Below are 26,129 nucleotides of genomic sequence, written 5' to 3'. Positions count from 1 at the left end.
AAATTAGATCATTGATCTGTTCATTGGAAAATATAGTGGTATATTTGACACAGCTAAATATCAAGCTTGATGTGTTACCATATTATTACTTTTTATATTTCTTTTATATTTACTATATATGCCACACTTTATTGTAAATCTCCTTCATGAAAAGAAAGAAAGAAAAGTCACTCCACCTCCAGCTGTTCCTTTTGGGTGAAGCCTTTGACTCCCTTCCCTGCTGAAGCTTGGCCCATAAAGGTCATGACCCTTATCAGAGGAGCATGGCGGTTCAACATGGTTGCGATCTCCTGTACGCTCTCCCGGAACGATGAAAATATCATCACACGGGTGCTTACCTCCTGAGGACCCGAACCTGGATATTGACAGAATGAGACAGAAGAGAAACAGGCTGATAAAAAAAATCCTGCTGTAACCCCAAGCCAATTTCTCATGCCTGTTTGATTCAGATGCTTGTATGCTTTGTTCTGTGACCCTCTACAAATTCAGTATGTTACATGTAAACATAATCTTTTGCTTTTGCCCTGAAGTCTAAGTTTACATTGTTAGCTCTTTTAGGTTGAATTATGCTGCAACAAATGTTGTACTCTGAATTATTTTAATGAATTTTCTTCAGAGAATAGTTTTTCTCTGCACAAGTGACTTTGCACATAGCTGGCGATTTGAAATTATTTATTAATTACTAAAAAACTGTAAACATCAAACACGATAAAACTCAGTTGTTGAATCTTGATTGCAACCATAGCAAGAAGATTAAAAAGCTTCAACGCACTGTCTGATGCTTTCTCTTTGCTGTAGTTCGAACATGAAAAAAATGATAGATTTCAGCTCTGAACCAGAATAATCATTGTATGTATGAGTCAGAGCTTTAATATGGAAATCACCATTTTCTGCTGAGCTCTCAGCCCACCGTCTGAAATGCTGCAGCACCACCTCCTCCAGCTTCTCCAGTTTGGGGTGACTGTAAATGAACGGCTCATCCGGACCTAGAAGTATTCATAGTGGATGTTAGTCAAATAGATGCTGTGTGTATTCCTTGCTGAATCTTCAAACCTCCAATTGAAATTTCTCATTGAACTATACAAGAAAGGCTCGAAAATTTGACTGATATGGTACGAATGAGCTCTCAGGTACCTGCAGATGGCTTCATAAACATAGCTTCCATCTCATGGTAAAGGTCCACGAAGGTAGGGGTCCTCTGAAGCTCATTTCTCGCCCTGGACATCTCTGAATCAAACAAAGCATGGATAGTGATCAAACGTGTTGTGGCTATTGATAAAGTGCAAGAAATACACTGCAAGCCTTGAGGTAAGGTGACCGACCTCTGGATCCATCCATGATTCCCTGGATGTAGAAGAAAAGCGATCGGAGCCCCATCTGCATCAGCAGCTCGTAGCCATGATACAGGCTGATACAAAGGGCAAAGTTGCCCTCCAGCATTCCCTGCTGCTGCCCCTGTAGACAGCAGGACAGAATGTCAGTCAATAAAGCCACTGTGAGACCAAGGGTAGGAATTTGATCTTAAAAAGGCATTAAAAAATAAATAAATATATGTTACACTGCTTCTACTGTCAAAACACAATGTATTAATGTAATCTGCGAATAACATGCAATTAATTATAAGCTACAGTGTTTACATAAATGACATTGTTGAACTGTAAAATCAGGAACATCTTAACTTAAACCAAACTTCTCATTCAACTACCAGAAGATTTAAAAGCTCGATAATCGTCTCGACCTCATTGTGTGCTTAATTTTTTTCTGCAGCCTTGGGTTCATCTTTATGGAGGCCCCAAAACCGACAAAATGCAAACGGTTATCAGTCAAGTAAGAGTAAGACAATAAAATGTTGTTTGTTTAATAATTCAAATTTGAAAATAAACACAATGCTTTGTAATTTCCTTTACCACAAACTAGTTGATAAATAAATTAAACCATTATTTATTTCATTAAGCTGTATATGTTTTACAACCCATTTCAATTAGTCAACTGACAATAATATTTACTGGTATACTTTTTTGATAACCTTTAACTACATGTTTTATAGTTTTGGGGCTCCATATATCTTAAAACCTCATGTAAAATTGTATACTTAAGCCCACGGTATATGGCACAATAGCACCCAAAGATTCAGAGCAGTGTCTTTGCCTTGACGCAGGGCGGCGGGTTCTTGCGGAACTGATCCCTGGCGAGGATTATCTGGTATTTGCTGATAGTCCGCAGGTCTTTGTGTGGCATGACCCGGTTCTGCACCAGGCGAGACATGAATTTCTCCAGCACCTTATTGGAAGAGTAACAAGAAATCAGATACGTAGGTCATCGATAATAAGCCATTTCCTGCGTTAAGGGGTAATGCATCAGACCCAAACGCCTTGCTAACACAAAGCTGGACAGTGCGCACACACACATTCTGTCTGTTGCTACCTCTTTTGATAAACAGGCTTGCACATACTGAATAGAGGTCTTGCACACACACACACACACACACACACACACACACACACACACACACACACACACACACACACACACACACACACACACACACACACACACACACACACACACACACACACACACACACACACACACACACACACACACACACACACACACACACACACACACACACACACACACACACACACACACACACACACACACACACACACACACATTCTGTCTGTTGCTACTTCTTTTGATAAACAGACTTGCACATACTGAATAGAGGTCGCACGCAAACGCACACACACGCAAACAAACACACGCACACGCACACATGCACACACACACACACATGCACAGGAGCGAGCACACACGCACGCATGCACACGCACACACATTCTGTCTGTTGCTACCTCTTATGATAAACAGACTTGCACATACTGAATAGAGGTCGCACGCATACGCACACACACGCACACACACACATGCACGCATGCACACATTCTGTCTGTTGCTACCTCTTTTGGTAAACAGACTTGCACATACTGAATAGAAGTCCTATTTCAACAAGAGAAACATAATGACACTCAAATGTGTTGGATTTGTTCTTCCTCTTGGCCTTATTTCTTCATAATGGGAAGAGAGACGGAAGCAGTTTTTCAGATGGACAATTTTGACAATATCTATTCATCCTCACGGCCACAGATAATGGGAGGCTGGGTCATTACAATTTCAGCTGTATAGAACTGCTGCTCTGGAAACTGAAGATGATAAAAGGCTTTGTTGAAAGAAAATTGTTGTCCTTTGGATTCAGTTTGTAAAAAAAAAAGAAAGAGATTTTGTAACAGATGATTTAGTTGTTTTGATTTATAATCATGTACAAAGTTGGCCAAATGATGGAAGCAAGTCTGCATTAATATAAATCTCGCATTTTTCCATTCATAGTTTTATAATGTAATTACATAATAATAGCCTATACGTGAACATTTATACGTATATTATCAGATAAAATATATCTTGAGACATATTGAAACATGTTCTACATTTCATACTGTATTTTAAAACACTGAGAGTCACGACTTTGTCCATAATAGTATTAGTTTAGTTTAGTTAAAAGATTCCCAAAAATGAAGGTTATTTAATAGCTAGTTTGTCTGTAATAAAAAAAAAAAATTAAATTGTGCAGCTGAAATAATTGGACATGTTGTAGTTTGATTTAGAGTACTTTTTGGCCAGTCCCTCTCTTAATGAAATAAACAGCTGATAATAGCATAATAATAATAATAATAATAATAATAATAATAATAATAATAATGAGAGCATAGTATTCTTTAACATACACACAGAATGTATTACATATTATTACACAGCTTTGTTGAATAGATGATTCTGATTGGTCAACTTTCATTCACATTTTCAAATTCTTCTTTCAAAAGATAGGCTTCCGTATAAGGTAGCAAGTGTGATATAACTGCCATATTTTTTGGGAATATCAATGCACTGCATTTAGGCCATCTGGTCAAATTGATATACTTTATTTAAAAAGAATGTGAGTGTGGATGGTGGTCTGTCTCTGTTTGTTGCTAGGGACAAGCGGTTGAAGATGGATGGATTTAAAAAGCGGATTCTGATGATTTAAAGCTGGATAATTAAAAATCAAAGCTCATTTGAATCTATTCAGGATTTTTTTATTGAAATTCTGACACTCCTTCTTGAATTGTATAGTTTTTTCTTATTAAATGATAATTCATTTTGTTGGGTAATTAAGCATTTAAAAAAAAGCCTTCACTGCCGCATGAAAGACTGGTGTAGCCCAGGAAGAGTAGCTAATGGGGATCCAAATAAAGGAATACATTATGAAATAATGGAAAAAATAATGAAAAGTAACTAGTAGGAAGTAATGAATTATTCAAGTAATACATTTTTTCAGCCACTCCATCTTCACATAACAGTGACATAGAATATAGAACATAATAGAGAACCTACCTGCGCTGTCATTGGAAAAAAAAAATAATTATCTTGAAGTGGAAACTAAGCTGTCCACTTCTTTTCTGAGGTGAAATGTGCGTGTGCACTATAGAGGTTATATATGAACGCGAACGGGTTAAATAACAACCCTTGAATCCCCTAACCTTTCAGAAAACATCAACATCGATATCACCTACATGTAAACACTTCTTTCATGAGAGTGTACGGACGCCAGCCCATCTGGTCAGGATAGTGCTCATCACATGTGATATGGTTCAAACCTGAAAACAGATCACTTAACAGATGTTTGCTTAAGGGGACTTATTGAGAAATGGAGGAACCATCTAAAGCCCGGTCAAAAAACATTGAACAAACCTTATTATTTAAAGTGTATGAGCTTATAACACGGGGAAATCAAGTCCTTGTTACAGGAAAAGATCAACCAGACGGGATGTAAAATACTGTATTCTTTTCTACGGATGGTGATGTAAGAGGTTCAGAAAAAAAGAGGGAAACTTAGCTTATATCAAGCAGCTGATGACAGGACTAACAGCCTAGTCCAACCGTACCCATGGCCATCAGGGACAGGTGTTACTCATATCCACAAAGGACCAGATTTTGAGATTGTGGTAACATTGTTGAAAGATATCCTACAAAGACCCAAAGCCTGCCTGGAGGGGTTTACATAAGTCGCATTGCTATCAAAACACTTGTGGTATAGTACCTTTCGAAAGTCACCCTTACAGACATGATGTACCTACACAATTGTGTGTTTGTTTTCACCGCAAAGAGCACTGTTTAATGTAGACGGGGTAAATATGAGATGACAAGAGCTGTGGACAGCCATGAGCTGAGAAGCGAGCTGATTCTCATTCCTCACATTTCAACTTCACCAACGATTTTGATTACATTTGCGGACTGCAGTGTTTCTACCTCTAGCTTTTAGTATGCGTATCAGTATAGTAGGTGCCAGGTACCTCATAAGAGGAGTATTTAAAAAACAAAATCAAAAGGAAGCAGTTTTATTTGTACCATCCACAACTTTTGACAGTGGAAAGATGAAATATTTTGTTCCTGCAGAATAGTGGCTCGCTGAAGACTAGTCCAGTTTAATGCATGTTAACATGGGAAACATTGCATCTAAATATCCAGTTGTAAAAAGGCTGCAGTAACTTTATGGGTGCTAACAATCTAGCATGCTTAATGTTTCACAGCAGTTGCCATCAAAGGCAATTCATTTTTAATATATAAAACAATAGAGCCAGCCCCCTGTTAAATGTGCACCTCAAAATAAATATATCTTTAATACTTGTTATTGATATTTAAATAACTAGAACCAGGCAATGCTGCAAGTGCATTACTCACATCTGTTTCAGAGAAAACTGAGAAGGAAATTAGGTTGTTTGACTGTGGAAACAACTTACAGAAAATAATTTTTGGTAACCGTAATAAAGCTTTAATTCTTTTATGTCACATTTTCATTGTTAAGCTGACATATAGCTGCAAATTATCTTTAGTACTCAAAATATTAGGTGACTTAAAATGGCAACCATATTTTCAGTGTCAGCAACCAAAAGATGAGGCCTAGTTGCCAGCCTTGCAACCACTTTTAAGAGTACAGTTAGTAATATGCATACTTGTTAGCATGCTGCAAAATCTAAGATGGCCACTGTAAACACAATAACCTGGTGACCTTTTCTCTGGCACCTCTCTCTTTTGTCTGTGGTATGTATCCTCTTGTTTTCTAGTGTTAGTGTACTGATTAGTCTTTGATGTATTTGTGAGTTGAAAGAAATTGACTTGTAGATTCACAAAAACTTTTGACAATTTTAAATCAATAAAATATATCTTCTGCACTATACTGTATTGTATGTCTATGTGGTTGTGCGTGTAAGAAAGAAGCAGACAGCATTAAGAGGCGGGACCACAAGTTGTTTACAGGGCAAATTCTCTCTAGTTAATTGACAGGTGGAGCTCAATGAGGCAATATGCAGGCAGCGGTCAGGTCCAGATTATGAGATTAGTCAGCAGATTAGTGAGGTCGCTGTTTTTGTCTGGGTGGAATGTGGAGTGAAATGCCAAAAGTGCACTAAGACAAACCGTTCAGTTACAATTTCATTAGAGTTTTTGTTTGTTTCTCGATTTCCACCTGCAACTAAAGATTATTTTATATACAAACATCATTGATTTTTCTTTAGTTAAAAGAATTAATTGTTTAGTGTGTAAAACATCAGAAAACAGTGAAACATGCACATCACAATATCATCAAGATGATACATTTATTTTAAAATTGCTTAATGTACCACCTAAGGTAAGGTAGGTTGTGGACTGGAATAAATGAATTCAGAGTCTCATGAAAATACTAAGACAAATATGAAGTGAATGTTAGATGTGGATTAGAGGAGAAGAGAGGAGAGGATGACAACATTGTGATGTCAGCCTCACGGAGCATGCTCAGAAGGGGACAACAGTTGATTGGTAGAGGGGCATGGAGCTAAGTGACGTGGTGAATCACTGAAAGTGAGTCTGTAGGTTGGCAGCTAATAATAACAAAACCTACTCTAAGCTGAATTCTCCCCCCTGCATTTCAACAATGGGAAGGACTTATTGGTGTGTGTGTGTGTGTGTGTGTGTGTGTGTGTCTGCAAAAGGTATAGAGTGCCTTGCAAAAGTGTAGGTTGAGTTCTACAGCCAGGCAGGGGACGATTAGTAGAGTAGGGTGTGTGTGTGTGTATAAATGTATGTGTGCATTTGTGCATTTACATGGAGACTCCCCCACTTATGATTATATAATGCCGCCCTCTCTACGTGCATGTTGAAGGGTGCAACATGGTGGTTGGCTGTTACAGCGACACAGATCAGAGGAAATCCTGCTTAGTCTGTCCCTAGCACACAAGTTCAAGTTTGTTTATTGTCCTCAAAAGGGTACATTTGTGTTTAACATCTGCCACAACAAAAGACACATTATTGAAAAAATGAAACATTTAAAAAAAAAAAAGCCAAAGCACCAAAGCAATTATATAAAACACATTAACATCTTTTATCTTTTTCAGCCCTTCTGATGTTTTTGTCTCCATAGCTTGTTGTTATTGTTATGTTGCTGTGGGTCCCTATACCAGGAAATATTTATATTTAAGAAGCTGGAGACGTTTTTTTCTTTACAGAAACAAGTCAAACCGGGTTATTGATTATCAAAATAGCTGCAGATTAATCTAATTGACAAATAGACGATTGATTAAAGACCAGAAATACAGCTTCTTGTACTAAATGGACTAACTACTCATTGATTTATCATGAACAAATAAGAGAATGCACTGCTTTCGTCTGTTTATGATTGTAAATTGAACAGGTTTGGGTTCTCTTGGCCCCTTCTGGGATTAAATCTGTACCCGCTGGGGTCGAGGGTGGGCGGGGGGAGGAGCGCAGGGCCCGCAGCGTCACGTGGTTCGCCTGGCCCGCCCTCGCCTCTTCTCCTGTATACATCGCACTCATTCAGCTCCGACTACGGTGAAGGAGGGAAGCGTCACTCTGTTTTTATCCAATATAAAGTGCACCCGGCGTAGGGATATGGCTCTTTTTTAGTCCGATATAAAATCGCGATTATCAGTATGGCTAAATATGTCAGAGAAAGCGTCGTGGTGCCTGGTTTGTTGGCCAGAAAGTAACGTTAACGGCTGCCTGTCGTTATCTGGACGAGCAACTACACTAGCTGAGGTCCGAAGGGAAAAAAACACTTTAACGAAGCGTAAATTTAGCGGTGATCCATAAGCGGGTTTTTATTTAGGTTTGGAGGTATTTTTTTCCTAGGTAGGTACTAGTGATACGAACAGAAATGGACCGAGGTGGCTGCCAAATGAGTGGTGGCGGCGGCGGCGGCGGTGGTGGTGGTGACCGCAGCGGGGACGACCAACCCGGGATGATCACACTGGAGGACCTGGAGTCTTTCTCGGAAGAGCCGCTGTCAGACTCGGGCAATGGCAGCCTCGAAGAAGAAGGAGAAACTATGGAGGACGACGAGCAGTCGGACCGGCTGCTGCACTACTGGCAGGACGTAGCGAGGGGACACCAAGTGGAAGTTTCTCAAGGTAAAAACAATAATAAAAAAAAACAAAGAAAATATGGGTCAACTCTTTGTTTAAGCTAAACAAACAAACAAACACATGTTTAGGTTTTAGTCCCATCTGTTTTGACCCAGCCGTCTTCATTTGGTATATATACTCACATGAGGTGTACAGACATGTAAAAACAACTAAAAACACGTTTGACTTCAATACTTGGGCTCAACTTCCTCAAGGCATACCACGATGAACACTGGCCTAGTTTCCAGTGGAGCACTCAAATGAACCAGTTGCACCCAGGGCATTACATCCCCTGTATTTCAGGCACACGTTTGTTATGATCATGGGACTGTATAGTTTGTTTGATTTTTAGTTAAAAAGGCCAAACTTTTGATCACACGTAAAAACTTCTAGACCATGGGACCTGTAGCATTTCTGTTGGGTCTCAGAAAAATGAGAAATAGCATATCACCATTACCATACTGTGTTTAAGTCTGCCAAAGTAGAAAACACATTGCTCCTGTGGTTTTTCTGTACATATTTCACAATTCTACTGTCTACTGTGAATTGCATGGAACATTTGGAGATCCTCCAGTGGAAATCATAGGGAAAGTCCTCTGTCCCACTTAAAAACGGTTGCGCAGAACGCAAGAGCTCACAATTACAGTGAGGAGGAATAAGCATTATATTTACATGTAAAGTACATGTAAAGAACAAACAAGCAATTATCCGTCAAGGAAGGAAAAATAAACTAAATATCGTTTGTGTTGTTATAAGGCATATTATAGTTATCACCAGTTTTCTCTGGTGGGTTAAATATTCTATTAGGACAGTACAATTTCACAGGCATTATTACAATACAATAGTGTTACAACTGTAGACGTATGATCTCAAACTAAAGCAGTAATAATTTGGTCAATTGTATAGTAATAATGGGGTTTGTTGTGTCTAGAAAGTCCCCAGCTCCATGGTAACCATGGTTTTATCGTGTTGTCAGTTTGTGTAGTTACTGCAATACGGAATTACTGTAATTCGGCACCTGCAGTGTTAATCTTTCCTTTGCTTGATCTACTCACTTAGGTGGATCTATCCTCACCCCTGTGGTGAAGTTGTGGTGTATGGGTCCATATTCATGATGTATTTGCAAGCTGTCTGGAATGTGGTCGGGACGCTCAAAGTTGAACTGCTTTGCAACCTCTCAACTGAAAAAATGGCCCCCGACAGACCAATCGAATGTCTAAGCAATCGCTTAAGAACAAAAAAGGCAAACACGTATGGTCTAAATTTCTTTTTACTGTCTAATTTGCAATCAATTATTTTGATGTGGTAACGCAGCGTTTGAAATACTGTATTTGACATATCCATGGACTCCAAATTCTATTACCAACATTCTCTCTGTAAATTGTTGACCCAAGTCCAGACGTTGTGCTTAGCTGGAGAAAGGTGTTTTCAACTCTCAAACCTTCCAAGTTACTAATCACAGATCTTGGATACACAGACCACAACAATAGACCCATTGTAAATAGCCAAACTTCTACAGTTTAATTCCTGCTTCACAGCAATACAATGTGATCACTCTTGATATCTTTCAGTGCCTTGTATGGCAAGAAACAATTATAGTGACGTTTAACTTGTGTATCGTAAATCATTTTTAGTCTAGACTGTGAGTTTCCCAACGGTGAATTCCTATTTTTTCGGGAATTGGGATGTAGTAGGGTGGACAGACGTGACGCGGGTCACTTCAAACAAAAGTGAGTTCAAGAGCGAGCGTGTTGCCCTCTCAGCTGGGGGATAGAAAACACCTCATTTGTGCGTCGCTTGTGATTTCCCAGGAATATCGCCACAGACTCAGAGTTTGTAATACTGAAAATCAGGAGCTTTCACCAGTGGACTCAATGTTACCTCATTGGGCGATAGTGACTTAAGAGATATATATTTACGTGAAAATATATAAACTACTATTTTTTTGGTTTGCTTTTGCCCCTAGCTCTTAAATTTCAGTACCAGCATGTGATGTTGTTGACTGGCGTTACATATTCCTTATAAGAAATAACATCTTACAGTGCAACCTGTACAAAAGCCTTTTACAGGCTGTAGGATTTTCATGCCTTCTCAGTCAAGCTCTTTGTTGGAAACAAAGACTATATTATTCGCAGTGGATATTCACAATGGCTCATTGCAAAGTAAAAGGAGGTCAGAGAAGCAGAAGTCATCAACTGATGTGGATGCATGAACTGCTTCTAGCTTGTAAACAAGCTGGGATTTATTGCTCCAAGGATTTAGGCCAAGAGTTCTCTCAGGGCGTGATCACACTGTCCTCCCGGACCGAGACCCGGACTTTAGGGTACTTGTCCCCCCTCCCTCTCCCCCCCGCGCCCCAGCCCCGTTTGTACTCACACTACCAGGGCCTCGGCCAATGCTTCTTGCTGCCTATACGCCATCAAGCCGTAACACGTCACACGCATTGATTGCGTGTGTGTGGCTTTGTTTACAAATCAAATGGCTATTGCACTGTTTTTAACTTCCCATCAGTGAACACAAAATGAACAGTTAATAACAAAATTCACCCTGTCTTAGTCCCCTTTTCATAAATGTTGGCAATAAGTGCATAAGTAAACACTAAAAACAAATTAAACAGCAGTGTTCTTCTGCCAAATAACACAAACCTACTTAATTGCATGCTGCTCTTTTTAACCACACTAATCTCTTCTATTAATGCTGACATTTTTCATTTTGTAAGGGTTTTCAAAAGACTAATGAAAACAAGAATGACATGTTTCTTTGGTCTGTTCCATTCAACGTACGCTACCGCTATAGTGGTTGGTAAAAGTTTATTTATTTATTTTATTATTTATGTATTACTTGTTGTATTACTTGACATAACATTGTAAAGTAATACATATATTTTGTATATTATACATATGCAAATGTATTAAGAATATGCATTCACACCCTGATTGGAAAGTGGTGCTCGGGTAGAGTATGATGGTCTGTAAGGAAATATCTGAACCCTGTGGGATGTGTAGTTGTTGGAAATAATGATGTTCGTGGAACAGGAGCCAGGCTGAAAGTGGGATGTGACCACAGCCCTGTATTGATTAGAAAGCTCAGGTACAAAAGCAAGTGTGTGTTGACTGTTCTGCGTCAACACTGAGCAGCTCTAGGTGTGCTGCCATAGAAACTGATGAGTTTGCTTAGCCCTGTGTGCAGTACATGCCTGTTTGTGTGGATAATGATGCAGCCGTTTAAGTTGTGATGAGTTTTCTTCCCCTCTTTGTTTCTCACATAAAGTTGCAGATAGTATTTTACTGTCAAACATATACGATCATTATCTGTACCGAGCCACTCATCCTCCCATCAGTGATTTATAGTGTAACCTTCAATTTAATGAGATCGTGGTAAATGAGCTTCGTACCGCCAAGATGTCCTCTCTCTCACACAAACACACGCACAGCTTTTCAGGTTGACAAAGGATTGATCACCTAAATACCACCCATCGCTCTGACCCAGTTTTCCTCCATGATATTGATTCACAAAATGTGATTGAATTAGGTTCACCATGACTGACTTGCATTTGACAGTTCAACAATGGAACATAATGACATTATTTAATCAACAACATGGGCATCCTCCTCATAGAGTCTGTGTTGTGTTGATGCTGTTAATGCATGTTAACGTTAATGCAGTGACAGCTTAGTGGATGAGTTTACTCAAGCAGGTTTCAAAGACAAATAGATTTATTTAGAAAATGAATGAGATTATTATCAGAAACAGTGAGTCGCTCTCTTGCCGTTTACCGTAACAAAAAGCAATGTACAAAACGCGACTGACACATTTCCTCAAACAAAACTATAGAGACTGATCAGGTAGGTAATGTTATTTTTGACATGGTCATGAAAAAGTAAACATATAGGCATTCACGAGGACAGCTGACATTCTCTTCCTGTTTCTCCATCACTGTTTCTCCGTCACTACGACGACGGAACAGTGGCACTCAATGAAGTGGCATAAACAACGGGCTGCTTTCGACCGATACCGTTCTGTTGTGGTATAATAGTTCTAGTTTGCAGTGGACACATTGCACCTTTTGGCTTTTTTTTTTTACGTGTGAAATGATCCCAAACCTATTCTCTGCCTTTTCCGGATGTAGTGGTGTGCATCCGCAAAAACGGTCCGTGTTTAACAGCGATCCCTACGCTTAACAGGCTGCATAACGGGCGAGATAGGAATTAAAAGAATCATCGAGGCAGAGATTTTGCCTCAGTGATTGTAATCGAGTAACTCGGGTTACTTGAGTAATTGTTTCAGCCCTACTGCAGACAAAAAAAGACAGAAGCTACAGCTTGTCTCTCTGAACACATGAAGGCTGGTTCATCACGTTGACAACAGTGAGATGACTGAACACAGCTAGTGCTGCTGCTTGAGGACCTTCACTACCGGTTTTATTAGAAAATGAACAAAGCAAAAGTACAATTTGGAAGTATTTAGCATACAAGGCTAACAACTAGGGAAAGGCTAAGGCTGTAAACAAGCATCCATCTAATAACAAACAGTAACGTTAAAAGCTGAGCTAATGTTAAGCAGCTAACATCATCAGTCCTGCCAGTCTAACGTAAAGAGGCGTTCATTTAACAGGACGACACAATAACGTGTCTGAAAAGTCAACTATCAACTTGACAGAAACATTGTCAGCCTGCTATACCAACTCTATTTAATCAGCAGTGATAATATGGTGCGAAGTCACCAGAAAAGATAAACAGGACTGTAGCTGAATAGATTAGCATGGACCAGATCCCTGTTTACACTGTGTAGAAACCTACAACTTATTTACCGACTGAATCCCAGGTTCAACCTCCTTCATGGAATCATTTAATGTCCACAGAAGTCCCTGAGCTTTACAACACAATCAAACAAACAAGAGTGTGAACGAGTGTGTTTTCTTTCTTATTTTCACTACATCAGACAACATTTTTAAAGTGTTGATGTTGTTTGTATTGTTCTAATCTTGATTTTAAAAATTCTGCCTCAATTTTTGGTAATTTTCTCCATGTGGTATCGAAAATGGTATCAAGTGTCGAGTATTTTCCTGGGTATCGTATAGACTTTGAAATTCTAGTACCGTGACAACCCTACTTCCGAGATAGTGTAATAAGGGGCTGAATGACTTTAAAACAGTGCAGACACTTTTTTTCAGAATAAAGATGTCCGTTTCCCTGGCAAAAAAGGGAATCTGAATCCGAGCTGAGGCCCTTTTGTCTTAAGTGTGCATGTTCCTCCTGTGTCTGCGTGCATTCTCTATGGGTTCTATGGCTTCCCCCCACAGTCCAAAAACATGCATGTGTTAATGGATTACCGTAGGTGTGAATGTGAGTGTGAATGGTTGTCTGTCTCTGTCTGTCTCTATGTGCCTTGCGATAGACTGGCGTCCTGTCCAAGGTGTGCCCCACCTCACACCCAGTGTCAGCTGAGATCGTCCCCTGGCCCCCCTCAAACCTGTTAGGGACAAGCGGTTGATGATGATGATGATGATGATGGTTGGACACTGGTATCGGCCCAGAATTTCAGTCGGTGCATCCCTAAACAATGCTTTATTTCTGTGCAGCTGTTTAAACTGACCAAATATTGTTTGTCTGTTGACAGATATGGCAGAGCCCATTCAGCAGCTAACCAGCAACAACCAGGGACGCAGTAACAGAGAACACATCCCTTTCACTCTTCTTGGACGCAAAGAGAAGGTCCTATCTATCTGGCTTTTACTGCTCTGACCATGACAAATAATATTATACTTTCAGCTTGGGTAACCACCACCTTTCTATACATTTTCATGTTCTATATAAAAGGCAAAACTATCAAATTTGTTAGCTCTGCTTTGTGAGTATGGGTCCGCTATTTAATTTCGACAAGATGATCGTGTCACCCAATACTAAAGCCATGGAATCTCCTTAGGGGACCTATTAATAAAGAGGGCTAATTGGTTTAACTTGAGTTAATTAATTCATTAAAACTTGGCTGAAGACTCGGGTTGAACAAAGGATAATCATGGCATCCTATTCTTAGAGCAGGTCCAGTGCCTTGTAAAAGGACAGCAAGTTCACAGCAAGCAGATTAGGGTCAGGTCATTCCCCTGAGCTGCTTTGGTGACTGTGCATAGACAGTGTCTGAGTATATTAAAAACTATTTTATTTCAAAAGTATTATAATCATCACTGATTCACCTGTGTAAATATTTAGAAACGTTCTCAGATATGAATCAACTGCTATAAACATTTTTCTGGATATTTAACTGTAGGTAAAAGATAACAGAATATTTACTGAAAGTCTGTATAATCTGTAATTACAGTACACCACCTCCCGTTGTAAAACTTATTCTGTCCAAATAGAGCTTTGTAAATGTGTGTGGGGAAAACGTCCCACACACTAATGTATTTTTCACATATTTTATAAACAGCAATTGGCTATCGATTAAGTCAAGAATTTCATTCTCAATGCCATTTTCCAGTTAGAATAGCAAATGTTTCAAAACACAGTTTCATTAGAAGTCATCAACCAATGTAACATCCTGAGTACCAAAAGTTCTAACCTCAGTGTTCTCTTGTCCTATGTCATTTGTATTTTTTCAGTGCGGGGAGTTGCTGTTTGAGAAACGCCACTACGAAAAGGGCCACTGGGCATGTGTAAGAATGCGTGAAGAGACTTATGAGCAGAGCATCTGTTATGGTTTTATGAAGATAATGAGATACATCTGCCAGCAGAACTCCTTAGGTAAGTCCACAAGCAAGGGACCATTTAACATTTAACACATACAATCAGGTTCTGGCCCTTTAAATTCCCAGCCTTGTCTTCATTTTCTTTTGCTGATGTGAATCTCTAAAGCAGCCTGTCAGGTAATCATAAAAATTGCCATTTTAATTACATCTCTAGGTGACTACCTGGGTATGACGCTGCCCATCGTCACAGTGGTGCGCACAAATGAGAATCGTTCGGTGGTCTCCAGTGATGTCACTGTAGCGTATTTCCTTCCTGTTGAGCATCAGGCCCAGCCGCCACAACCTGGAGACAACGAGATTGCCATAGAGCTCTGGCCCGCCACTACTGTATACACAAGGTCAGTAGAGAATAAAATAAAAATCACACTTGGACTATCCCTAAATTAACTCCATTTTCTTGTTAGCACTGATGGATAACAATGATTGTTAAGAATCAATATTGCTACAATGAATGTTTGGCCTGTTTTTTTCTGCATGGCACATGAAAATTTGATGCCTCATACTCATGCACCACTCCTTCATTCTTCCAGGCCCTTTACTGGTCCCACCAATGAAGTTACCATCGTCAGTCAGATTAATGCCATGGCTGAGCAGTTAGACTCCCCTGGTGCGTACGTCAATGACTCGTTCATTGTGGCCGGCTACACCAACCCAGCTCACATCAACCGGCAGAATGAGATCTGGTTCCTAGAGCGGCCCTGAGAGAAGACAAGATTCAGCATTGTCTTATCTGTGACCCTTAAGCCCCATAAAGACTCCTATAACACTGCCACAGCTCAACGTCTGCTTCAGCCCTTATTAGCCACCTTTACCTGAAATGATCACCAGCTCAGCACACTTCAGATCAGTTGGGGCCTGAAGAAAAAACACTCAGCCTTTACTCTACCCTCAGTAAATTTCCATTCATGATCATTTAGATAGATCCTAATTTCACCCATAAGAACTGAACCAAACCACTGCCATACTCTCATGAACAGAACCAGAATATTAAGGTAAAGTATGGCATCCTCTGAAAGCTATCAGTTGAAATAGTTTGAACTCTTATTGAACCACTGATTGCTGTACGAAACATCCAACAGCCTGTCTTTCCACAGCAGAAGCAGGTTCCCAGTGGACATGCAGCCTTATCATGCTCCCTTTCTGTTTCTTGCACAGCTATAATGTCTTGTCATGTGGGGTGATGGCCAATGCGCAAAAAACAAACAAAAGTTTCTTTGTCATCCAGCTCAGTCTTTCCCAAAGTTAGGGTCACAGACCCATGTTTATTTGGTCGCATAACAATGCTATGAAATGTGAATTTATTTACAGAGTTAAAAAGGAAGAAGAGTGTTCTGTTTTGCTACGCTGGTCTATTTGGCTCAGGTGCCGTATGCAGGACTGTTTGTGTTGTGTTCACGCTCTGGGGCCAAGGTAACGTTGAGTGTGACTTCTGTGATTCCCTTACCCTCGATCACGTGAATTCATGATGTATTTTTGTAAGCTTGAAACCCGGGGAGACATCCAATTTATCTTTTTGGTCTCAAGTTAAAAAGGTTGGGGAGCTCCTCCTCTAGCCTGCTAAGGTGATTTCAACTATGTCACTGTTGATCCACTGTTCCATCTCTCTATCGCTGGACTACAAGATTCACAATAGGTTACAATGTGATGCCAGAAACTCTGCATAAACGGTTAGAATGTTTCATAAGTAAGTGCAATATTTACCAGATAATCAATAATCAACAAGCCAGTTATTACAGTTGCTGGGCCCTTAACCTAACCTAACCCAATCTAAAGATATGTTCAGCTGTTGGTATGTTGGGCTGGAGAGGGGATCTGATTCTGCAGCACAGCCTGATAGACAACATCCGGACCCAACTGGTGGCTTCAACCATTAATAAGCTCAACACGACTGGTGACACTTATTTAGAAAACAGATACACATGAACATAACATGTTCATTAACATAATATGTTCATGTGTGTGTACATGAATGTACAGCTACAGGGAGGATAAAAACAAATGACAAACCAAAACTCACTCATTTTACAGCTGAATGACAATCATAAAGGGTTTTCTCTCGAGAAGACAATGCAGGTTAATGCATTCCTCGTTTCAATTCTATTCACACAGGAATAGTTACTTATGTACCTCTTACTCATGCTCTTTCTACTTGCTACTCTATGTCAATGTTATTGATTATGCATTCACTGCTGAACTGCAAACACTGCTGCTGAGTAGAGACAATGTAACCAAGATATAGGGCGCAGAGAATATCTCTGTGATTATACTCTTTGTGTCAAATAGTAGCTATATTTTGTTTTAGTTAAACCTGTTTCAATCTAAGGAGAGTCTATAAAGTCACAATATGTATGTACAATATGTATGTTTATCTTCATTGTATTTTTTAATAAACAAACAAATGCAATTCAACAAAAACAATGTGATACACATCAAACCAGCTCCATCTACAGTTGACACTAATATAGGAATATTTCAGCTATGGAAATGTACATTTACCGCTTGGATGCCAGGGAAATAAAACTGGAAGTGAACTAGCCAAATCATCACTCTGTGATCAACCAGTACAGGGGCAGCCTAGGCTAGGCATTCAAGTATTTAAACCTATTACATTTGTGAAATTAAGAGTGGAATTTAGTTCAAAGTTGGTTCTCATTTAATCCACACAAAAATGTAAAAACAAAGAAATTAACAGTTGAGAAAGTATTGGGTGGGAAGGTTGCCCAGCCTTAAAGTCAAGCAGTTTGGTTGACATTAAGATATCCAAAACTAAATAATTTATTTTGCATTAAATGATTGTAGAGTTAATATAATCTGTGACAAACAACTGTAAACAGTCACAAAGCCATGATAAATGTGGGATTGTTTTCCAATTAAGAGTCTGGTTATATGGGAACATCAATTGTGAGGATTTAATTTTTTTTCCTTTCTTTTTGCTCATTGTTTCAGTGTTTTGCAAAAGTGTGCTGTACTGTGAAAATTCAAGTGCAACAGCGAGAGCTACTGTGGTTTTCTTTGTTCAATAAAAACATGCTTGTCTCCTGTCTTTTGAAATGTAAATGGAGGTTGAGTTTTATTTGACTCATGTACACATGTTCTACATAATTTTGGGAGTTATACTGCAGAAATGAATTTGAATAAATGACAGGAACTCAGGAGGAAAAAAACTCTAAATGTTGAGTTTTTTTGCTTATCCCTTGCCAGTTGCAATAAGAATTAGAAGAAGAGCCAGAGAGTGATGTATAAATACTTCAGAATATCCCTTAAGAGCAGTTCTTCCTTTTAATGGGCTCAAATGTGGCAAACTAAAGGGGTTACACCCTGCTTTGTTCTGAGAGATGTAGCATAACCCATTTCACAAGAACAACTGGTGCTCGGTTACAGAAGCGTAGTAACATGAGTTCTCACGCAAGAGGTTCACACAAACACACACACTATAGTATGCGTGCACCTGTTGCACAGTAAAGTGTACTGAATATAGTGTCTGATGAGGATACAAGCTGATGGGAGGACATTTTATTAACAGTTTTTAGTTTGTAGCTAAGGCAAAAATAAACAGATAATATCTAAATAGAACTTGTGTTTAAAAAAAAGGAGCCATATTCCAAATATGGGGGGGGGGGGGGCTGGGATCTCATGTACCATCCCCCAATGATACAGGGGGTGCCTGATACAGACACACAAGGCAATCACATGCATTCACATGAACGCTCCGCCCGCCTGACTACCAAAACAAACAAACATACAAACAGAAACTTGAAATACAACAACACAGAAGGTGATTTCATTCTCACCTTAGGACGCCATTTCTCAACTATAATAAGAAAATGTTTGTTTGCTACTGTTTTTGTTTTGTGAATGTCGAGTAGAGCTCCTTTAAATATGACATTTGCTTTTTGTGAAAGTAAAAATTCTAATCTTTGTAAATTTCAGCATATTTGCTTAAGTATATAACAGAAATTGAAAATAAAAAATTCTACAAATTACTTGAACTTAAACCCCTACTTTTCCTTAACACGGTGCAAATGAATGAATGATGACCTTAGACACGTTAACTTAGATGTTCAATGACATGACATGCGTCGCCAATAAAACCTCCATCCACGCTCAATCAAAATCACAATGACATACACACAAGAAAACAGGAGGCTTCTTTAGTAGTTATACGGACAACCAGTCTCTCTAATGTCTTTGATAAAATGGGCCACGAACTGAAGGAAAAGCACATAACACCAAAACAGCCCAAAAACCTGTCTGCATGACTGGTTCATTTCTCTGATTTGTTCAACATCATTAAATTCTGCCTGACTGAGTGCAATGAATTGGAAATGGAGGTTAAGAAGCGGGTTTCAGACACCATCCGGTCAGGGGCTAATATGAAGAGAAGGTGAAAAGTAAAGGTCAAAGCAATTAAAGAAAAAGTTAGAAAAGCTCAAAACAATCCAAAAAGTATTAGAAAGGAGGGAAGGAAAGACACAACAGAACTAATGCGCAACGAGTCTAAAAACTCAGATGCAGGTGTCACATTCCAGCTGTCCAGCCAGTTGAGACAGACGAAGTGTAGCTGCACACTTACAGTACAGTACACACAGACAGTGGAGCAACCCGTGACAAGGAGAGGGAGTGCCTGTTAATAATCCAGAAGCATTTAGCCCAGCAGCACCAAAAGCAAGACCACTGAGTGTGACAGGATGTTGCTTTCAAGACAAATCAATGTATTTAATATTAACTGACTCAGGAGGAACCACACAGACGTGATGTTTTTTTCTACAACAGCAGCAAGCAAACAGTGACCACAAGGTGGCAGCAAAGCACCAATAACACATGCTCTACATAATGACGAAACCAAAACCAACATGACTAATGGTGGAACACAAATGTGTTGTCCAATTGTGTGTTGGTGTATTTATTGCTGATATGAATCAGACAATAAATATTACAGGCAATAAAGATTGACTTAAAATGAATTCATATAGTGGTGAAGTAGTTTCTGTATCAACATGAAAGAACTCAAATCTGGGTGCTGGCATTGTATAAAAAGTGATATGATGGGATGCCAGGTGGCCCTTCAACCATTTTCTAATTCATAATGATAATAAATTGATTCACACTGGTGATTGTACTTTAAATGTACATAAAAAAACATTAAATTGTAGTTTGTTTATCAAAAAAAGTGCCGGGGGGGATCCATGGACTTCCTGAAAGCAGTCTGGGTTAAGCTAATTGGCCCCTTGTCTGGTGATGTCAGATGTGTATGCATTTGAAAAAAATAAAAGCTTTAAAGACAGGTAAGGAGTATTAATGCTAAATTGATTGTGCCTACCTGCAGGTAGCGTGCCTGGTGAGCAGAAAGATCCTCGCCCAGGGGAACCACCACTTTCTCCACGCTGCGCTGGTGGGAATGGGCCTGGATGTCTGGGCTCTCTTCTGAACGCAGCTCAATGTGGGAGATGAGCAAGTTAGAGATCACCGACTGCACCGACTGCAGAGAAGGCGGAATCCGATTTGAGAATAGTTCAATTCTGATTTTTTATCTTTATTATTAGATCATATTAGGACAGAGAGACAAAAAGGACTGATATGTAGTACATTGTTCCTACCTTTGTATCTCCCCCTGGAGTTGCACTAAGGGCCAGCTGTCTGATCACCTGAGCAACAGGGAGAAGAACAAGAAATTGTTTACTTTTACTTTACTTTACTTTATTATAGTGATGAATACAAACCTAAAGAGAAACCCCTTCTAGGAAATAGAAGCGAGCGATTGGTTAAAGGCCTGTATCCCCGTCAGTGGTAGAAAGTACTCAAATACTGTACTTAACTACTAATTTAAGTACATAATGATGCTAATACTACTTGTTCTTACTTATATGTTATGTATTCTGAGTTGAGTGACTGTTAGATAAAATAATTCAATGTGAAAAAAAAAACCTGACAAATTAAGGTACCCCATTAAACTGAAGCAAAAATCATGTAAAGATTGCCATGAGCAGCCCTGCTCTTTCATTTGCAACATTGCCCACAATGGTCTAGTAGTACAACAGGAGATATTGTAGGCATAGCTACCTCAGCATACAGTATTTTGTCATACCACCCAATCCCACTAGGATATGAACTAATACAAGTGGATAAAATGTCATACTGTTGTCAAGACACACATACTCCATTCTCTGAAACCGACTTCTTACAACCACCTTTCAAGAGTGAGTGTTACTTAATGAGGAGATATTCCGGCTGGATTATTACTTTTTAAGTTACTTTATTGCAGGTCCAAAAGCAGAATTGGACTTGACAAGTAAAATATGATGTGAGTCCGCGGTGACATGTAATTGAACCAAATGACAAGCTGTAAGTATTAGTGATTATGTTTTTTTTTTACCTGACTGTAGGCATGGTTGCCCAGCGCCTTGTGGGCTTCATCTATTACCACACACTTGACCTGCCGGGCAGGACAGGTCTCTCTGGACAGGTCGTTCATCATGACCTGAGGGGTGAGGAAGAAGACGCGCTTGGTCCTCCACACCTCCTGTCTTAGCTTTGCTGCTGTGGAGCCTGCGGATAAGGAGAAAGATTATTGTTAGTAAAGGCTAAAGGAAGAAAGATGGGTGTTGTGTTTGTCATGTCATGATTGTTACCTGTCAGCTCAGCCATGTGTGTCTGTGGGATGCCCATCACTTTATAACAGGCCTCGATCTGCTGTGCCACCAGAGGTTTAGTGGGAGCCATGAATACAATCTTCCCCGATGGATACCAGCGGTAGAAGTTGTACATAACCACAGACGCTATAAAGGTCTTTCCCAGACCAGTGGGAAGACATACCAGTGTGTTCTGAAACAGAGCAGCCTCTGATATCTTCAGCTGGTACTCCCTGATGGGATAGTTGGTGGGGTAAATCCATACCTCAGCTGAGGAGCTGTCAAAGCCAGGGAAGTCTGGATACGTTTGGCCACCTGGTGGGGTGGAAGAGAGGGCAGTGCTCTCTGTTCCTACAGGGTTGTCACATTGATAAGGGTTTGCATTATCAAGTTGCAGTCTCTTTTCAGCTTCATAGACAGCGACTATCATCAGATCGTCGTCGTCGTCGTCGTCATCTTCATCCACAGCAGGTTCAGAGTCATTTATCCTCGCCAGGTTCTCTGTTGTGCGTGTGGCTCCCTGGCCTATTTGAGCCCATAGAGGATTCTGAGGAGGGTGTGTTGTTGTTGTAGCTACCTGTGCAGTGTTGCTTGGGGTTGTTCTGCGCCGTCCAGCGGCTTTCTTGCCATCTTTTGTCGGTTGAACAACTTTGTTTTGAGGGGCGGATGCACCCCAAGTCTGAAACAACGTCCTCTGATTTGAACCACTACTCATTTTCATTAACGTTAGTGAAAAACTTTGAAGAAAAGTGCGAAGCGACGAGCAGCAGCAGAAACATTACAAAACGAATATCGGTACCCAAACACAGGGTCACTTCCGCCCACGTTTTACCAAAATATAACACCACATACATAACGACGAGTTTATTTCAAATAGTAAAAACCAAACACATGGTCAACTCTGTCATTTAGATGCAGTTTAAACTGTTAAAAATATATCTGTATTGCAAGAATTAACCCGGCCCACACGCATGTGGTTACATTTAAGAGAAGGCTTTTACTTTGTTAGTGTGACACCGGAACTAAATCAAAAGTTTGAGTTCATCTCCCGCTCTTCTACGTAAGGCTGTCACGTTACCATAGCAATGGACAGAATCAGATGGGAGAGGATACTCACCTGTTTTCAGGTAATTAGGTTCTCTAATTAGCCAACTTTAAAGCCGTAAAGCAAATTGCGTCTTTGTACCTGCAGTTGTTCAAATCAGTTGTTGTTTAGTTACTTTTGCCGACATTGGAAAGCGGTTGCTAATAGCTATTGTTGTTAGCATTGACGTAAGTTAGTTATGCGCAGTTCAGGAATACTTTACCGTTACTATAGTAACCTTCTTCTTCTTCTGTAGGCCTGTGCACGTGGATATTTGGTGAGAAACGAAATCCGTCGTGCGCGAGAAGACTTTGAGGACATCGTGAAAGCGATTGATGGAGGTCTGACCCACGTAGAGTGGAGGCAGACGGTCATCCCCACTCCCCACTTCACAGACACTGTGGGTAACTGACACTGTGAGAGTGTACTTACCAATCATACTTATCTGTAATTACGTTTTAGATAAACATAACATCATCTCTCATAGTCAAATTGAATTATTTCAAGTCTGAATGATAATTAAAGATATGAGATATCCACAATAACATTCTTCCTATACACACTTGTCCTTTCACATATCCACAATGACATTTTTACTAGGACAAAGGACGGCACTTTTGCCATTCATGTGTCCACAATTACATTTTAGATATCTAGAATGAACATTCTTGATATCTGTAATTGTATTCTTACTAGTAAAATTGCAGTTGCACATTTACATAATGATATTTTTACTAGTCAAAATTACATTATGGATATCTGGAATGTTTTTTCATTTAAGATATCTAACATTAAACTTATGACCAGTGAGAATTGGATTGTAGATATCTGAAATGGGAGTTTTTGCTAGTAAGAGTAACATTACAGATATTCAGAATGTTCCTTCTAGATTTAGAGTTCATTCTATTTTATTTCAGATTATTTTTTTGGCAGTTCTTCACGCCTTTTTATACATGACAGACAGGAAATGGGGTGATAGTGGGGGAGACATGCAGCAAAGAGCCACAGGTCGGAGTCGAAACCGGCAGTCAATGCCTCGAAGACCTTCAGCCTCTATACATTGGGCGACCGCTCTGACCACTGTACCACTGGCCACCCCTAAAAGTGGATATTTGATAATTGTGGATATCTAGAATTGAAAGCTCAATACACATGAATGGCAAAAGTGACGTTATTAGTACAAGTAGGAATGATTTTGAGGATATCTGAAATGTTCTTTTTGACGAGGAAGAATTTAGTTCCAGATAAATGCAATACAGTCCAGTCTAGTTATTAAATGTTTAAACCCTTTGCCATAGAGATTGTGAAGTAATCACCTTCTCCGTGTTTTTTTCGAATGCTTTTGTCGATGCGTCTTCAGGGCGGCCCATTTCTACGAAACAGCAGCTCAGTCAGCAAACATTCAAATCCAGGACGAGATGCCCATGTCAGTACCCAGAGCCCATCAACAACATCGAGAGGAGATCATCGTGTCCTGCTGGAGAAGATAGAAGCAGAGAGAGACGATTCACAAACCCAAGGACGGGCCTCTCTGTCTAAGGACTATTTCCCCAGCAGCAACTGTAGTGAGGATGGAGAGGGACAGAAAGAAAGCACTGTGGGTGAGAAAGATGGAGACTCCACCACTGTTTGGAGCAGTCTGGAGCTGAACATGAACCATGGTAACGCTCACAAAGGTGAGAATTGTGCATACGACATTAGCAGTTTCCTAGTTTTCATTCTATTGTTGTAGAAATTCGATTACTTTTAATGTGTCTCCATATATATTTACTATTTTATTTATACTTTTATTTAACACGCTTACTTTTACAATTATCTAAGTACATACAATTTCAAAAAATGTTGTTGTTTTGTTTTTAAAATCTTTAATTTACAATCAATTGACACTGGAATGCAAACTTGGAGGAGCTAGAAAAACACATTTTTCTGCATTTTTCCTTGATGAATTACTATGATCAAAAATTGTGGCAATAAAATAATTGATGAATCAATTAATTGTTTAAGTACTAATGTTGTTGTGAAAGAACTGTAATCAATGTACATTTAGTTGATTATGTAGTTATTATTATTATTTTAAACAATTTCCCCCCTGGGAGTATTTCTCATTCTTTTTCTGATTCTGAATACATAAAGCCTCGGTTTGCTTAAATAGATTGAAAACTTCAAGAAAATTGCCTAATTGGGAACAATAGCATTGCATACAAGTTAATTAATCTCACCATATTTGGAGGTTTTTCCACTTGAAAATTAGCAAGAACCTACAGGATTAAGGCAAGTTTTGTATTTGCTGTTGCAAACACATTTGTCTCCTCTAGAGTAAATGCATTATCAGTCATTTTAACTTTGCCATCCCTCCTTCAGGTCCCCGGCAGTACTGCCTGGCTCAGGAGGTGCCCTGTACCCAAGAGGCCTTGCGTCTCCATAGAAACACCCTGACCATGGAGCTGGTCTGGCTCCAACAGGCCATTGACAGCAGGAAAAAGGTAAGATGGGAGAAGGAAGAACCTGGCATTTATTCATCTGTGACAGTCTCCCGCTGTAAGAAATTTATTTAGGGAAACTTATTTAGTGACCTCATGAATAAGTCTGTACAATGACTTCAAGAGTAAGTGTCTGTACATATATATTTGCAGCATTGCTACCTATTATCCTGAAAGCTGTAAAGCAGCACGGAAACGTCAGCTATGTCAGTGATTCATTACTTTTCCTTCAAATTGACCTGTGTGTGCATTACATATGTATCATATTCAGCTCCCTGTGCACTCAGATTGTACAGACTGAGTCCCCTAATTTATCTTTTAACACAATGAATGTCCTCATACATCACTGTTCCCATGTAGTCCCACCATGCGGCACCAGAGGGTGTAGAGTAAAGCTGCCAGGATGTGGAGTAATGTGCATAAAGATACATAATAAAAAAACACTTAATGTGAGCCCCAACTGGACTCAGAGAAAGCAGGATTTACTCAGGCATCGCAGTTAGCTCACCCAAGATATAGCTTGGTAGAAAATTAACTTTTAATGACTATTTCCCCCTCTTTTTTTTCCTTTACAGTACTTGTCACTAAAGGATAGGCTGAGTGTATCCTGACAGCAGGGATTATCTGAACTGGACTTGATAATGTAAGACTGAAGACCTGATTGCTCTCAGTCAACTGATTTATCCTTTTAAGATATTA

General features: G+C 39.6%; 3 protein-coding genes across 3 annotated transcripts in view; 2 read left to right on the top strand and 1 right to left on the bottom strand.

The window, feature by feature from the left end:
- The window catches only part of fancm (FA complementation group M), a gene marked incomplete at its 5' end in the record, with an annotated part of 39,840 nt that extends 17,253 nt beyond the window's left edge, over positions 1-22,587 (bottom strand). The window contains 9 exons of the mRNA XM_083924578.1: positions 177-355; positions 885-986; positions 1,135-1,227; positions 1,323-1,455; positions 2,149-2,280; positions 20,558-20,716; positions 20,835-20,882; positions 21,611-21,783; positions 21,867-22,587. Coding sequence (XP_083780704.1) covers positions 177-355; positions 885-986; positions 1,135-1,227; positions 1,323-1,455; positions 2,149-2,280; positions 20,558-20,716; positions 20,835-20,882; positions 21,611-21,783; positions 21,867-22,587 — 1,740 coding nt within the window. The remainder of the gene's footprint in view (positions 1-176; positions 356-884; positions 987-1,134; positions 1,228-1,322; positions 1,456-2,148; positions 2,281-20,557; positions 20,717-20,834; positions 20,883-21,610; positions 21,784-21,866) is intronic.
- soul3 (heme-binding protein soul3) lies at positions 7,922-18,274 on the top strand. The gene is made up of 5 exons (XM_083924778.1): positions 7,922-8,498; positions 14,112-14,206; positions 15,091-15,232; positions 15,392-15,575; positions 15,768-18,274. Exons 1-5 carry the CDS (start codon positions 8,246-8,248, stop codon positions 15,937-15,939), a joined length of 846 nt encoding a protein of 281 aa, XP_083780904.1. The 5' UTR covers positions 7,922-8,245; the 3' UTR covers positions 15,940-18,274.
- Positions 22,588-22,910: 323 nt separating the features above from the next.
- iqcc (IQ motif containing C) lies at positions 22,911-26,116 on the top strand. Its single transcript, XM_083923993.1, has 5 exons — positions 22,911-22,993; positions 23,207-23,350; positions 24,311-24,626; positions 25,312-25,433; positions 26,006-26,116. Exons 1-5 carry the CDS (start codon positions 22,952-22,954, stop codon positions 26,039-26,041), a joined length of 660 nt encoding a protein of 219 aa, XP_083780119.1. The 5' UTR covers positions 22,911-22,951; the 3' UTR covers positions 26,042-26,116.
- The last annotated feature ends 13 nt before the right edge of the window (positions 26,117-26,129 follow it).

The sequence above is a fragment of the Echiichthys vipera genome (assembly GCF_963691815.1).
Source record: "Echiichthys vipera genome assembly, chromosome: 12".
Lineage (NCBI taxonomy): Eukaryota > Metazoa > Chordata > Actinopteri > Perciformes > Trachinidae > Echiichthys > Echiichthys vipera.
The sequence above is the reverse complement of the archived record's forward strand: the minus strand, read 5'-3'. Positions and strand labels throughout refer to the sequence as shown.

Excerpts from the sequence above, each read along its gene's own strand:
- soul3 (XM_083924778.1), top strand. The coding sequence starts at position 8,246 with ATGGACCGAGGTGGCTGCCAAATGAGTGGTGGCGGCGGCGGCGGCGGT. Across the intron at positions 14,207-15,090 it reads TTCTTGGACGCAAAGAGAAG|TGCGGGGAGTTGCTGTTTGA; the intron begins GTCCTATCTATC and ends GTATTTTTTCAG. Across the intron at positions 15,576-15,767 it reads GCCACTACTGTATACACAAG|GCCCTTTACTGGTCCCACCA; the intron begins GTCAGTAGAGAA and ends TCATTCTTCCAG.
- iqcc (XM_083923993.1), top strand. The coding sequence starts at position 22,952 with ATGGACAGAATCAGATGGGAGAGGATACTCACCTGTTTTCAG. Across the intron at positions 22,994-23,206 it reads GGATACTCACCTGTTTTCAG|GCCTGTGCACGTGGATATTT; the intron begins GTAATTAGGTTC and ends CTTCTTCTGTAG. Across the intron at positions 24,627-25,311 it reads CCATGGTAACGCTCACAAAG|GTCCCCGGCAGTACTGCCTG; the intron begins GTGAGAATTGTG and ends TCCCTCCTTCAG.